The sequence below is a fragment of the Sinocyclocheilus anshuiensis genome, unplaced genomic scaffold (assembly GCF_001515605.1).
Source record: "Sinocyclocheilus anshuiensis isolate Anshui unplaced genomic scaffold, SAMN03320099.WGS_v1.1 scaffold169, whole genome shotgun sequence".
Lineage (NCBI taxonomy): Eukaryota > Metazoa > Chordata > Actinopteri > Cypriniformes > Cyprinidae > Sinocyclocheilus > Sinocyclocheilus anshuiensis.
In genome coordinates this window covers 338,865-351,614 of record NW_015539818.1, presented here as the reverse complement: position 1 = coordinate 351,614, position 12,750 = coordinate 338,865, and the positions used below count along the sequence as shown (strand labels likewise).

The following is a 12,750-nucleotide window of genomic DNA, read 5'->3' as shown; positions in this document are numbered from 1 at the left end:
AATTTAATTCTTGTTTGTGAAACTCTAAGATTTATTTGTGGATCTCATTCTATTTATTTATCAATACATTTTATTTTTGTTGATCTCTTTACATATATTTGTGGATCATAATGTATTTATTTGGAATTATGCAACGATTCTACCCCCATAAAAAAGTGGTTTTGGTCTATATAGCTAATTTTGCCCTTCATGACAACTGTGAGGGGGGTGAATTTTTTTATAACCATCCGTTTAAATTATATTAAGCCTTAAAGTTCTGCATAATTAAGGGCGTGGCCACTTGAGTGACAGGTGGATTGCCGCTGCTGTCACCACTGTCGAGCTAGGTGGGCGTGGCTTCAGCAACCAGCTCCCGCCTCTTTGCCCATTTTCGATTATCCGGGAGTGACGCGTGGTGACGCACTGCCAAGATGGCGACGGCCGGCTCCGCCTACTTTAGCCTTAAAAAACGCTCTTCGGAAACCTACGGGTGACGTCATGGACACTACGTCCATGTTTTTATACAGTCTATGGTTATTACAAGAAAAGATGTTGTTTTAACGAGAAAAAGATTTCATTTTAACGACTCAACATCTTGTTATGAGAAAAGATGTCGTTTTAACGAGAAAAAGATGTAATGACGTAACATCTCATTACAAGAAAAGACGTTACAATGACACAACATCTCATTATTTTGACATAATTGAGTGGAAAAAATAATGTGTGTGGCAGCAAAGCGTCACCATAGATTAATTCTTGACATCTTTCGGATACAGTATGTTGCTACCGTAGATATTTTCTATTGCACTTTCTAGTAATTTTTTAATTGAAGAGATATTGATGCCATTAAAGTTTTGCATGTGCATTATGTGCTTAAGTAGCTAGAAGGGTCATGACATTAATCACATGTTGCCTTTGAAGGTATTTTATTTCTCTTCTCTCCTGTTAAATGAATCGGAATCAAAAACTCTGCTGACAGTGACTGTGCAACCTGAGAAAGAAGAAACTAATCGAACCTGTGTTCTTCAGGTGGGTTCACCGGACATTCAGAATGCTCTTTTCTTGGTTCGACCTTTGACCTTCCCTCCACATAACTTCACCTGTCACCTCATTCCTATACATAGAAAGCAAAGGCTCTAGTTTGACCCGTTCAGGTGTTTTCATGGTGTTCTGTGGCACAGGAGTGACATCAGTCTGATCTTTATTGCGGCTTTTGCTCTTGTAACACTGTATGCAAGCCTTGAGCAGCTCGGCTGTGTGGATATAGCACGTTCCTGAAGGCAAAACCCAGACTATAGTGTCAGCAATGATAAATGCTCACCTCCTGCTGTGGAAGGAAGGGAAGACAGAATGTTATGTTTGGATCTGTCTGGGATCACTAGTGTTTTCATTCTTCCTTTTGCATTCAGATTCACATTTGCATGATGTATATATATATATATATATTACATAAAATCCACCAAACTGTAGGAATGACTCTAATGTGGTCAGCAAAAATCTCTCTCTTTCTTTCTCTCTCTCTCTCTATTTCACACTAATACCAGCAGATATGCTTCTCTATCATCGGGTTTCTGTGAAAGAGCATTGCATTGCTGCCATCTGTCCCACTGCACAGCTGAGACCGGCGCTGCTTCTCAGTACTGTTGATATATTACCCCACACAGACAGCACGCTGGACATCAGCCACGATCACTGGAATCAGGTCAGCTCTCATCATAACCTCCTGGGACTATCACAGACATCAAGCAGATCAGTAAACCACGGGCTCGGATAGACAGCGTGTGTAATATCTCATGATTCGTGACAATACACTCTCCAGTTACTTCATCACTCATCGATATATGGATTCATCGACTGCTGCTCATCTGAAGAGGTTTCCGCGGATCGGTGGGCGGGGCGTCGGCGCTCTCCGCACGCCATTGGCTGAGCCGAGGAAAGGTGTGCGTGGAAGTCTCGCTATAAACGGGACCGCTGCACGAGCGTCCTGCGAAGGATGCTGCCGCAGGCTCTGAAGATGTCCGGCAGGAGCGCGTTTCCGCTGCTCAGGTGTGCGGACCGCTGGGCTGACGTCATCGCGTCCGCTGCGTCACGCCAGGTGAAGACGCTGGAGCAGATGCCCGGACCCTCCGCCGCGGGCTTCATCTGGGACCTGCTCTTCAGACGCGGACTGTCGCGCCTCCATCAGCTGCAGGTGCGCCGGATCTTACTTGAGTTCTGTTTCTGAGCTGCTTTCGAATAGTAATAGAAACGTTACTGCTTGCTTACTACACATTCTGTTACAGTTGCAGTGAAAACATGCAGTTTATTAAGATTAATCGTATTGTATAAAAACAGTAATGAACGCTGTAAAATAAGCAGCATTCTTTTTTTTTTTTTTTGGCTAGGGAAACATAAACTGAAACAATGTTTGTAAGAATATTTTGTTTCACAATGTTTTTTTTTTCTTCTTCTTTTCTTAACCCTTGTGCTGTGTTGGAAATCCTACTAATGTGGTATTCCTAGCCACAAATATCCAGCCTTTCTTGCTTATAAATCTCTCATTATGCTATACTATCATTAAATCATGGATTCCGTTCTTTTTGTCAGCTTGTTTTCTTTCAGTCAGCACAGGTTTGGGAACTGATTGATCGCAGGCTGATCACTGATCTGAGCTTATGCTCCTCAAGCGTTATTTGTGGAACACTTTGTTCACTCAAAAACTGAGGAGCAAAAGCTCGGATCAATGAGGCCGACGATCAATCAGTTTCAGGAACAATTACAAAACCTGTGCTAACTGAAAGAAAACAAGCTGATAAGAAGATCGAATCTGATATTTGGTAATAATATAGCATAATGAGAAATTTATACCCATTTTTTTTGTAGGTCTGTCATTTTGACCAGGAACACCACAAGTGTAACACGGAGTATGAAAAAATTAAAAACAATCTAACACAACATAAATTATTGGTTAATTAATTAGTATTTGAAAATTAAGACACTGATGACCAATCCACATCATTTTTTCTTCGTTCATCTTCGGAACACAAATTAAGATATTTTTGATGGAATCTGAGAGCTGCCTGACCCTCCCATAGACAGCAATATAACTGAAATGTTCCCAAGTCCAGAAACATAGCAAGGAGATCGGTAAGATAATCCATGTGACATCAGGGGTTGAACCGTAATTTTACGAAGCTACGAGAATACTTTTTGTGCACAAAAGAAAAAAAAAAACGACTTTATTCACAACTTCGTCTCCTCCGCGTAACCCTGTAGCGCCATTTTGGAGAATATCAGCTGGACGTAAACAGCGTATGCTGTTCTGTGTCAGCTGCGTCACACGGACGCGCTGATTATTTTACAGATCTCCTTGCTACGTCTCTGGACTTGGGAACATTTCAGTTGTATTGCTGTCTATGGGAGGGTCTGACAGCTCTCAGATTCCATCAAAAATATCTTCATTTGTGTTCTGAAGATGAACGAAGGCCTTACGGGTTTGAAACGACATGAGGGTGAGTAATTAATGACAGAATTTTCATTTTTGGGTGAACTAACCCTTTAATGGCTTCGATGTGAATGAATAGTGTGCATCTGAAATGAAAGTGCTCTGTGACTGTGTTTGAAGCTGGAGGGCAGGAGGAGGTACGGGCCCGTGTGGAAAGCCAGCTTCGGGCCCATCCTGACAGTCCATGTGGCCGAGCCGGAGCTGATCGAGCAGGTGCTGAGACAGGAGGGCCAGCACCCCATGCGCTCGGACCTCTCGTCCTGGAAGGACTACCGCAAGCTCCGCGGAGAGGGATACGGACTCCTGACGGCGTGGGTACAAGCGCTCACTCATAGAGCATTTCTAGCAGATTGCATGCATGCAGCTCGTCCTTTATGATCCAATTAAAACACTGGTTGCAGGAGCCAGTTTTACATGCACTGCATCTCACACACCAGGGAAGCGTATACAGTAATTATCGGTTGCTGCAGGTCCTGTAAGGAAATTTAAAGGAGTGGTTAATGAGAAATGAGAAATTATTTACTGTACTGAAGCTGTATGAACACGCAACACAGTTTAAATGTTGCTTCTTGTTTCAGAAGAATATCAAAAAGCAACATTCCAATAATCTTTGCAAAAGTTTCCTTAACGTTAACACATAACCAAGAAAAAGCCTTTATAAATAAAAAAAAAATTGATATTTTGAATGTTCAGAAAACATTCAGAAATAACATTTTCATATAGCTTAATGGCAACAGTAGCCAAACATAACCACGGGAACATATTTTATCTGGGGGGCGGGGCTTGATGTTGCACGCGGAGCCATGGTGATGGATTTTAAACAAAAACTTCATATTAAACAGCCCAGACTCTTCTAGATGAACATACAAATCAATGACAACAGAGTTATATGAGAACGAATATATATTTATGATTTTGTGATTTTAGTACAATAATTTTTCTTTAATATTGTAAGGGGATTTCACTAAATATTAACCTCTAAATAAATTATGCACCATTTATCATCTGCAATACTACGGTGTAACCACTATATGGCTGGATAGCCATATATATATAAATACATAAATCGCTTGCTGAGAGAGAACGTGAGAATGTAAGACATAAAGCACATTAGGACATCCATTTGGATATCTTTTCAGACATTATTAAAGACTTCTTTAAGTAAAAGTTGACGTTTAAATGTTGATTTGAAGTGTCAGTTTTTCTCATTGCAAGTTAAATCTGGACACAGAGAAAGCATTTTGTTACTCATACTAGCTACAGCATGATCAGTCACACGAAAGTCATCAGAATAAATATTGGCTCAGTGAGACCAGGGCGATGTTTCAAAATATATAATTGAGTGTCTGCATACCATGAAGAGAGATTCTTGAGTGACGACGTTGCAAGCAGTCATTGTAGATGGAGTTTGAAGTGTCTTCCTTTGCCTGATTTTTTCCCCGCCACATTGACATGCATTGATCTGTGCGTGTGTTGCAGTGAAGGCGAGGAGTGGCAGAGCGTGCGCAGTCTACTGGGGAAGCACATGCTGCGGCCTAAAGCTGTGGAGGCGTATGACGGCACACTCAACGCTGTCGTGACGGACCTCATCCACAAACTCAAGCTACGCTCGCAGCAGAGCTCCAGCGGCCTCGTCACAGACATCTCTGCTGAGTTCTACCGCTTCGGTCTGGAAGGTAAATCGAAGAGAGTCAAACCTTCAAGTTATAAAAGAGTTTGAAGATTCCTAACCCTCACTTTCAACTTGCTCAGTACAAAGAGCTTTTATTACAACTGAGTTGAAAAAGATTTTTCACTGGGTAATACACTCTTAACAATAAAGGTGCTTCACGATGCCATAGAAGAACCTTTTTGTCTAAATAGTTTCATAAAGAACCTTTAACATCTGAAGAACCTTTCTGTTTCACAAAAGGTTCTTTGTGGCGAAAGAAGGTTCTTCAGATTATAAGAAGGTAAGAAAGAGATGGTTCTTTAAAGAACATTTGACTGAATGGTTCTTTGTGGAACCAAAAATGGTTCTTCTGTGGCATCGCTGTGAAGAACCTTCTAAGCACCTTTATTTTTAAGAGTGCATCAGAAAAATTAACAAATCTTAATTCATGCTTCTTCTAATTAAGATCTTAAATCAAGCAGAAAGTCTTAAATTCATAAAACCATGGCATTCTTTCCTTGGTTTTAAAAAGTCGTAAAACCTGCAGAAACCAAAGTGAGAGGCCTCTTATCTTCTGCTCCTCCTCCAGGGATCTCGTCTGTGCTGTTTGAGTCCAGGATCGGCTGTCTCGACCCGGTGGTTCCTGTGGAGACGGAGCGCTTCATCCAGTCCATCAACACCATGTTTGTCATGACGCTCCTCACTATGGCTATGCCTCAGTGGCTCCACCGGCTGCTTCCCAGACCCTGGGACACCTTCTGCCGCTGCTGGGACTACATGTTCAAGTTCGGTGAGTGTCGCGAGTCTGCTGGAGGTTAAACCATTCCCGTGAACATGAAGCCCCGACTTGGCAAAAATCAGATTTTCAGAATGGACTTTCTCCAACTTCATGAGTGTGAAACTGAAATGAGTACACCTTGCAGAAAGTTGAATTGAGGTGAAACAAAGTGAAATTCAACAGGTAGTGGCATTCTGGGAAATTAAAGGAATAGTTCGCTCAAAACAAAAATCTGCTGAAAATGTACTCTTCATCAGGCCATCTGAGATCAGGATGAGTTTGTTTCTTCATCAGATTTGTAGAAATGCAGCATTGCATCAGTGTCTCAGCAATGGATGCTCTGCAGTGAATGGGTGCCGTCAGAATGAGAGTCCAAACAGCTGATAAAAACATCACAATAATCCACAAGTAATCCACAGCACTCCAGTTCATCAGTTAACATCTGGAGAAGACAAAAGCTGAAACAAATCCAGCATTAAGACGTTTTTAACTAAAGTACGAGTCCATAATCCATAATAACGCTTCCTGAGGCCTGAGGGGGAGCACATTTCCAGCACATTTTCATTTTTGGCTGAACTACTTCTGTAGTGTTTTATAAGGAATCCAGTCTATAAAATACAAATTTCTATAGATGACACTTAAAACAGTGTTTTTCATCTGGACTGTGGTTGTAGTTGTATAACAGGGTTTATGATGTTGGAGATGTTGAAACTCTTTGTGTCACCGTAGCTAAAGGTCACATCGACCAGCGTCTTGAGGACGAGAGGCAGAAGATGGCGCGAGGAGAGCGTCTAGAGGGACGATACCTCACTTACTTTCTGTCTCAGGCCGGAGTTCCTCTGAAATCTGTGTACAGCAATGTGACCGAGCTGCTGCTCGCTGGCGTCGACACGGTATGAACCTCACATCACTTCCAGTAAAACGCTTCACACCTGAAGAAAGGAGTACCTTCTGAAAGATCATGTCATATCAGCCGCCTTAATGAAAGTTTAGCAGGACAGATAACTCAGTTACACTAAAAACAGTAACTGTAAATAATAAATATATCATAAAGATAACTACAATGAAAACTATGCAGACATTTAAAAACAACAAAAACTAATAATGACAAAAACACAACAGAATTGCTCAAACTTGAACTCAAATTAACATGAAAACAGAAAATATAAAATTAAATTCAAACTATTAACTCAATGATATTAACATGACACTGCTGTAACGGTGTAGTTTTAAAAATCACTCTAAATGTAAAAGAATGACAGTCCACACCACAATGATAACGGCACAGATGAGCGATATCACTGAAATGCAGAGTTCTGGCGTGAAACTCTAGACGGCGCAGTCCGATAGGTCTAACTCAATCTGACCTAATGACGTCATTATCACATGGCACAGCTGATTGGTTCTCTCCTGTATCGGTAGCCAATGAGCTCGCTGCTCAACATTCAAATATATGACTAGTGCTTGCCGTAGCAGTTGCAGCTTGCTTCAGAAACCCTCCACCTTCCCCAGCTCCACCTGTATAGATCTGCCACGAGGTGATTCATGTATGCTATATGGGGGTTATTTCATGTATGTTATATGTGCAGCAGCAGTATTTCTTACATGCTCACAGCAGCATGTTGTGGATGTATTGCACAGCAGCGTAGCAGATCTATTCCGCCAAGACCAAATACATTAACTTTGTCATGTACATTACCATGCCAATCCCTCCGAGGGTTGTCATGACAGAAATCACTTTCAGAAATGTATTTCCAGCATTTATAATAAACAGAACGTTATTGTGTGTTGGTATGGACACAAATATAGTTTTTATTCATTTTTATTTAATTGAGATATTTTAGTACATCAACTTGAACTAAATGAAAATGAGAAGTGTTGCCTTGTTAACTAGCTGAAATAAAAACAAAAGTTAGTTTTTTAATATTTTATTTCATTTCAAGTAACGAAAATGTTTTTTATGGTCTATTTTTAGTTTTAGTTAGCTATAATAACCATGCATTATAGTTATCGTCCTTCAGTCACTTTAGGCATTTCGCAGGTTTTCTACAATGGCCTTGTTAATCAAAAACTACTGCTTTTGCATCCAGACCAAGATATCGTCCAGTGCTGCGTTAACAAAAACAGGTAACTCTTTATTTTAAGGTGTCCTTGTTACACACGTTACATGTACTTACAATTATAATAAAAATAAATTATGCATAATTACATGCAAGTAATCCTAACCATATAGTAAGTACATATAGTTAATTAATATTACTCAGTACTTAAATGTATTGTTACACTGTAACAAGAACACCTTAAAATAAAGTGTAACCAAAAACACACTGACTGTACCTTTCAATCAAATGTTTGTACAGCATTTCTGTGAACAGTAATCATCTGAAATAATTTACATTTATTACTTTGGCAGACGATGTTGTATCCAAAGCGACTTACAATTGAGGAATACAACAAGCCATTTATCATAAGATGGCAATAAACACGAGAAATGCCTGTTATATAAGGTTTCAGTCATCGTTTAAAATAGTACAAGCTAGAAGGGATGAAGGATAATAAGAGAACAGAAGGATGGAGTTAGGTTTGTTATTCCACTAGCAGAGTAAGGCAAAAGAAAACTAGATTTGTGATGAAAGCTGAATTAGGGAGCTCCGACTGTGGTGTGGCAAGATATGACATGATTATCTGATTTCTTTCCATCCTTGGAGAGCAGTGAACACTGATCTGTTTGGAGGATGTGTTCACTGTAACTAACCTGTGATTTGTGTGCTCCAGATCTCCAGCACGCTGTCGTGGTCTCTGTACGAGCTCTCGCGGCACCCTGAGGTCCAGACGGCCCTGCGGGACGAGGTTCGGCACGGGATGAAGGGCCGCAGCGTCCCCGAGGCGCGAGATGTGGCTGCCATGCCGCTCATGAAGGCCGTGATGAAGGAGATCCTCAGGTACGAGCCTTCACTCGTATCATCAAACACAGTTCATCCTGTGCATTATATAAAAATAAAGAATCGAACGCTTTCCAGGCTCTATCCTGTGATCCCAGCCAACGCTAGAGTCATCACAGACAGAGATATTACTGTCGGCGGATACCTCATCCCGAGAAACGTGAGTACTTCATACTCCAGCAGCTTCGGTGTAGGGCGATCAAGCATGCTTCTCTCAATTAATTAAGCATAATTGTGCAATATTGACCTATTGCCCTAGTAAGAAACTAATACATTTATTTCATACTAAGTATAGTTAAAATCTATTAATATTTTTACAGACATATCGCTCAAAACTTACTGATATAAAATTGATAATTAAACTTTATTTGGAGTACTGGCTTGTGCACAATGCACATTTCTTAATATTAAGCCTAAAATGTGTTTTAATGTCACTATTGATGAGGATTGCATGATCTTTGAATATTATCAGTTTTTAAATGCAAGATATTTAAAGTTTACCTGAAGTACACTTTAGCACAATCAAATACACTTCCGTATATCTTTAGTTGGACTTCAGCACTACTTCCGCACAATTAAAGTGCATTAAGCACAAAATTAGTTGTTCCAGTTTAGCAGACTTTTAAGTTTTCCAGGTTAGTATAGTAAAAGTACAATTGCAGGGTATTTTCATTAAGTACATAAATATGTATCTGTAGTATACTTGGCATTTCAAATACATTTTAGTATATTTATTTTTCACTTGGGTGGTTATTTATCCTGACATTTGCATTATCATTGGTAACACGGTTGCCAGATCTCAAGAGTTTAAAATTCCCCAATCAGAGCTTTTCTTTTAAATGGATACATTTTCTGACTAGTGTTTCACTTAATCTTCCCAACCTGGCAACTGCAAGCAGGCAAACATGTAAGCTGGAGTTTAGCGCTCTCCATTGAGATATTCTGCTCAAAATGAAAGCGCAACACGGCCAGTCTGTGTTTCTTCACACAGCTGTAAATCTGCCATCATACCTTCTCATGACAAACTGTAATAAATCCAAACACGGATCTGGGATCTTGCTGAATAAATGCACTCATGCAACATCTGAGCCACAATACAAAGGCTTTTGTGTTGTTGTTTTAAAAACAGAGACATAAATATAATGAATATATTAGGAATTTGGCAGGTTTAGCTTTTGAGAGAAGCTTTCCCTGCTGAAAAAACAAAACAATAGACACCATCACAAAATTTATAATGGTTTTACTGGTTATAACGGGAATTGTAATGGTTTTAATGGAAACTATATTGGTAATTACTCTACTGGTAATTGGTCTTCTCCTATTGGTGGCTTGTTAAAACCAATAAATCCTAATGGAATATGTCCCAAAACACACTACAAAAAAACATGTTTTAATGGTTTTAATGGTTAAAAGTTGATGGTTTGTAATGTTATTTGTAGTGGAAACCATTAGAATTTTTTGTGATGGTTCTATTGTTTTCTTTCAGCAGGGAATTTTCTTCATAGTGTAGAAAGTGTTTGTTTATATAGACTAAATATAATAAATTAAAACATGCATGCGAGTTGATGTTCCCTCGATTTGTGCTTACATGAAAGTGCAATAATTCTGATCAAATGCACAAAGAAATTCCTCACATGACAATCGTGGGTGTAAACTGAAGCATTATGATGCTGATGTGAAGGTCTGTGTTTGCTCGGTCCTCACAGACGCTGATCACTCTGTGCCACTACGCCACGTCCCGTGACCCGCGGCAGTTCTGCGATCCGGACGCGTTTGTCCCGCGGCGCTGGCTGAGCCGCTCCGAGGGCAGTCACCCGTTCGCCTCCGTGCCGTTCGGAGTGGGCAAGCGCAGCTGCGTCGGCCGGCGCATCGCTGAACTGGAGGTCTACCTGGCGCTGGCTCGGGTATCTCAACTATTCTGAAAATTCACCCCATGGGTTTTCTAAATGCATGTTGTTGATCTTATTGTCAGGTTCATCCGTGCGTGTGTATTTGACCTCGTTGATGCAGGAGAAGAAAGTTCAACACTATTCAGCAATAACACAAATCATTTTTGCTTAGTATGGTTGAACTGGATCATTGAAGGTCAGTAGCAAAGACGTACGTTAATAAAATAGGATTAAATACATAAATGATATTTGACTTATTTATCATATTTAAGTAGTGCAGGTTTGTATAATATTCTGAGTTTGCATTTGACTGTTTTTATTCATATCGAGGAATACTGAATCTCTTTTTGTGCAGGTGAGATGAGTAAACACATGTTCATATTTAGTCTAGAACTACAGTAACATCATGTTCACACAACGCTCTGCACTTACTCCTGATTTCTGTCACCGTGGCAACACCGGAGCTGTCAGTCAATACATGGAAACAAAGTAACTGGTGTTACTTATTTGAAAAAGCAACTCAGATATTTCCTTCTAAATTAAAAAGTAATGCGTTACTTTACTAGTTACTTAAAAAAAGTAATCTGATTACGTAACTTGCGTTACTTGTAATGCGTTACCCCCAACACTGCTCGTAACGTTTAATCATAAGGTCGTGACTGGACCTCTGATGCATGGCTTGTTTTTCTCACAGATTTTAATGCACTTTAACGTGGAGCCGGCGGAAGATAGCGATCCGGTCCGGCCGATGACCAGAACTCTTCTAGTGCCAGAGAAACAGATCAACCTCCACTTCATCGAGCGCTGACGTGACGGTCTGAGTGACCGGGTGTGACAGAACTGGCCCTGTCCCTCACAGAGAGCCAGGAGGACGCTGGGACGTCTGCAGCAGGAGCCGCTCTCCCTTACCTGAGCGGATACCAGCTCAAGAACTAACCTGTGATTCATTACCCATGAGACATAACCCAGAAACGAGTGCAAGAGAAGCTGAAGGTGTCCGTTGCTGGATGAAGCTGCACAGACCGTGCTGCAGATCTTCATGAAGAGCCCCGCTGCGCTCCTTCGTTTCGCAACAGAGAGACTAGAAAGAGAGAAAAACTCTAGAAAAGCTCTTCACTTATAGATGCTTGTGTGCAAAACGAATGAGGAGCAGCTTGTGCTCATGGTCTATATTAGAAAAAGAAGATTTGGTGCTACTGTGTTTGAAATTGGCCAGTTTGTTCATTGTAGCCACTGCAGACCCGTCTCCTTGAGACTTCAGTAATCATGCAGAGAAACATGCCACAGCTTTTATGAGTCCACAAAGTGCTTTTTCCACATGTGGTTGATCCTCTGTGAAATTCTGAACTGACATAAGTTCAGCCATATATATTCAGGAAAAATATCAGACTTGAAAAATTGCTGATGAAACTACATGCAGTATGATTGCTTACTTAATCGCACAATTTTTCTATATTGAATAAAAATGTTGTTTTGAGTCAATTGTAAAGGTAACTGCATTTGCTGTCGCTGGTTATAAAGTCTCTTTTACTAACAGTGCACAAAAAACCAACTTTACTTTCTGGCTCGCTGCTATAGTTTAGTCCACGGTAATTCCACAAAACCTACTTACTCTAATAGCAGGTTTTCTGAGAAGGCGAGTGCCGGGTTGTGCTGTTCTAGTAAAACAGCTGATGGACATAAGGCCACGCTGTGTTTGCTCTGGGGTTTCCCCAGCGAGCGCTCAGAGGGTCAGCGTGTGCTCTGAACCCGTGATACTGGGAAACCAGCAGTCTCCTAAAATCACTCGGCTTCAGCGCAGCTGTAGTGTCCTCTAAACCTAAAGCCTGCTCTGATGGCCACGTCAAGATTGAACATTCAATGCTGGAACTCGTTTTGTAACAACAAAGAAGCTTGGAAATAGTTTGAACTATTTCAAACTGGCAATAAACTCGGTAGTTTGAACTGTGAGCAGCACCAAACACAGTGCGATCCATATTCCTGTAAGTGTTTGTGTAATAGCAATCACAGAGAGTCATCCATGCACA

General features: G+C 40.7%; 1 protein-coding gene across 1 annotated transcript; it reads left to right on the top strand.

Moving 5' to 3' along the window:
- The first annotated feature begins 1,716 nt into the window (after positions 1-1,716).
- cyp27b1 (cytochrome P450, family 27, subfamily B, polypeptide 1) lies at positions 1,717-12,133 on the top strand. The gene is made up of 9 exons (XM_016480134.1): positions 1,717-2,170; positions 3,584-3,774; positions 4,943-5,139; positions 5,704-5,904; positions 6,622-6,785; positions 8,668-8,834; positions 8,913-8,994; positions 10,541-10,738; positions 11,418-12,133. Exons 1-9 carry the CDS (start codon positions 1,973-1,975, stop codon positions 11,529-11,531), a joined length of 1,512 nt encoding a protein of 503 aa, XP_016335620.1. The 5' UTR covers positions 1,717-1,972; the 3' UTR covers positions 11,532-12,133.
- Positions 12,134-12,750: the final 617 nt, after the last annotated feature.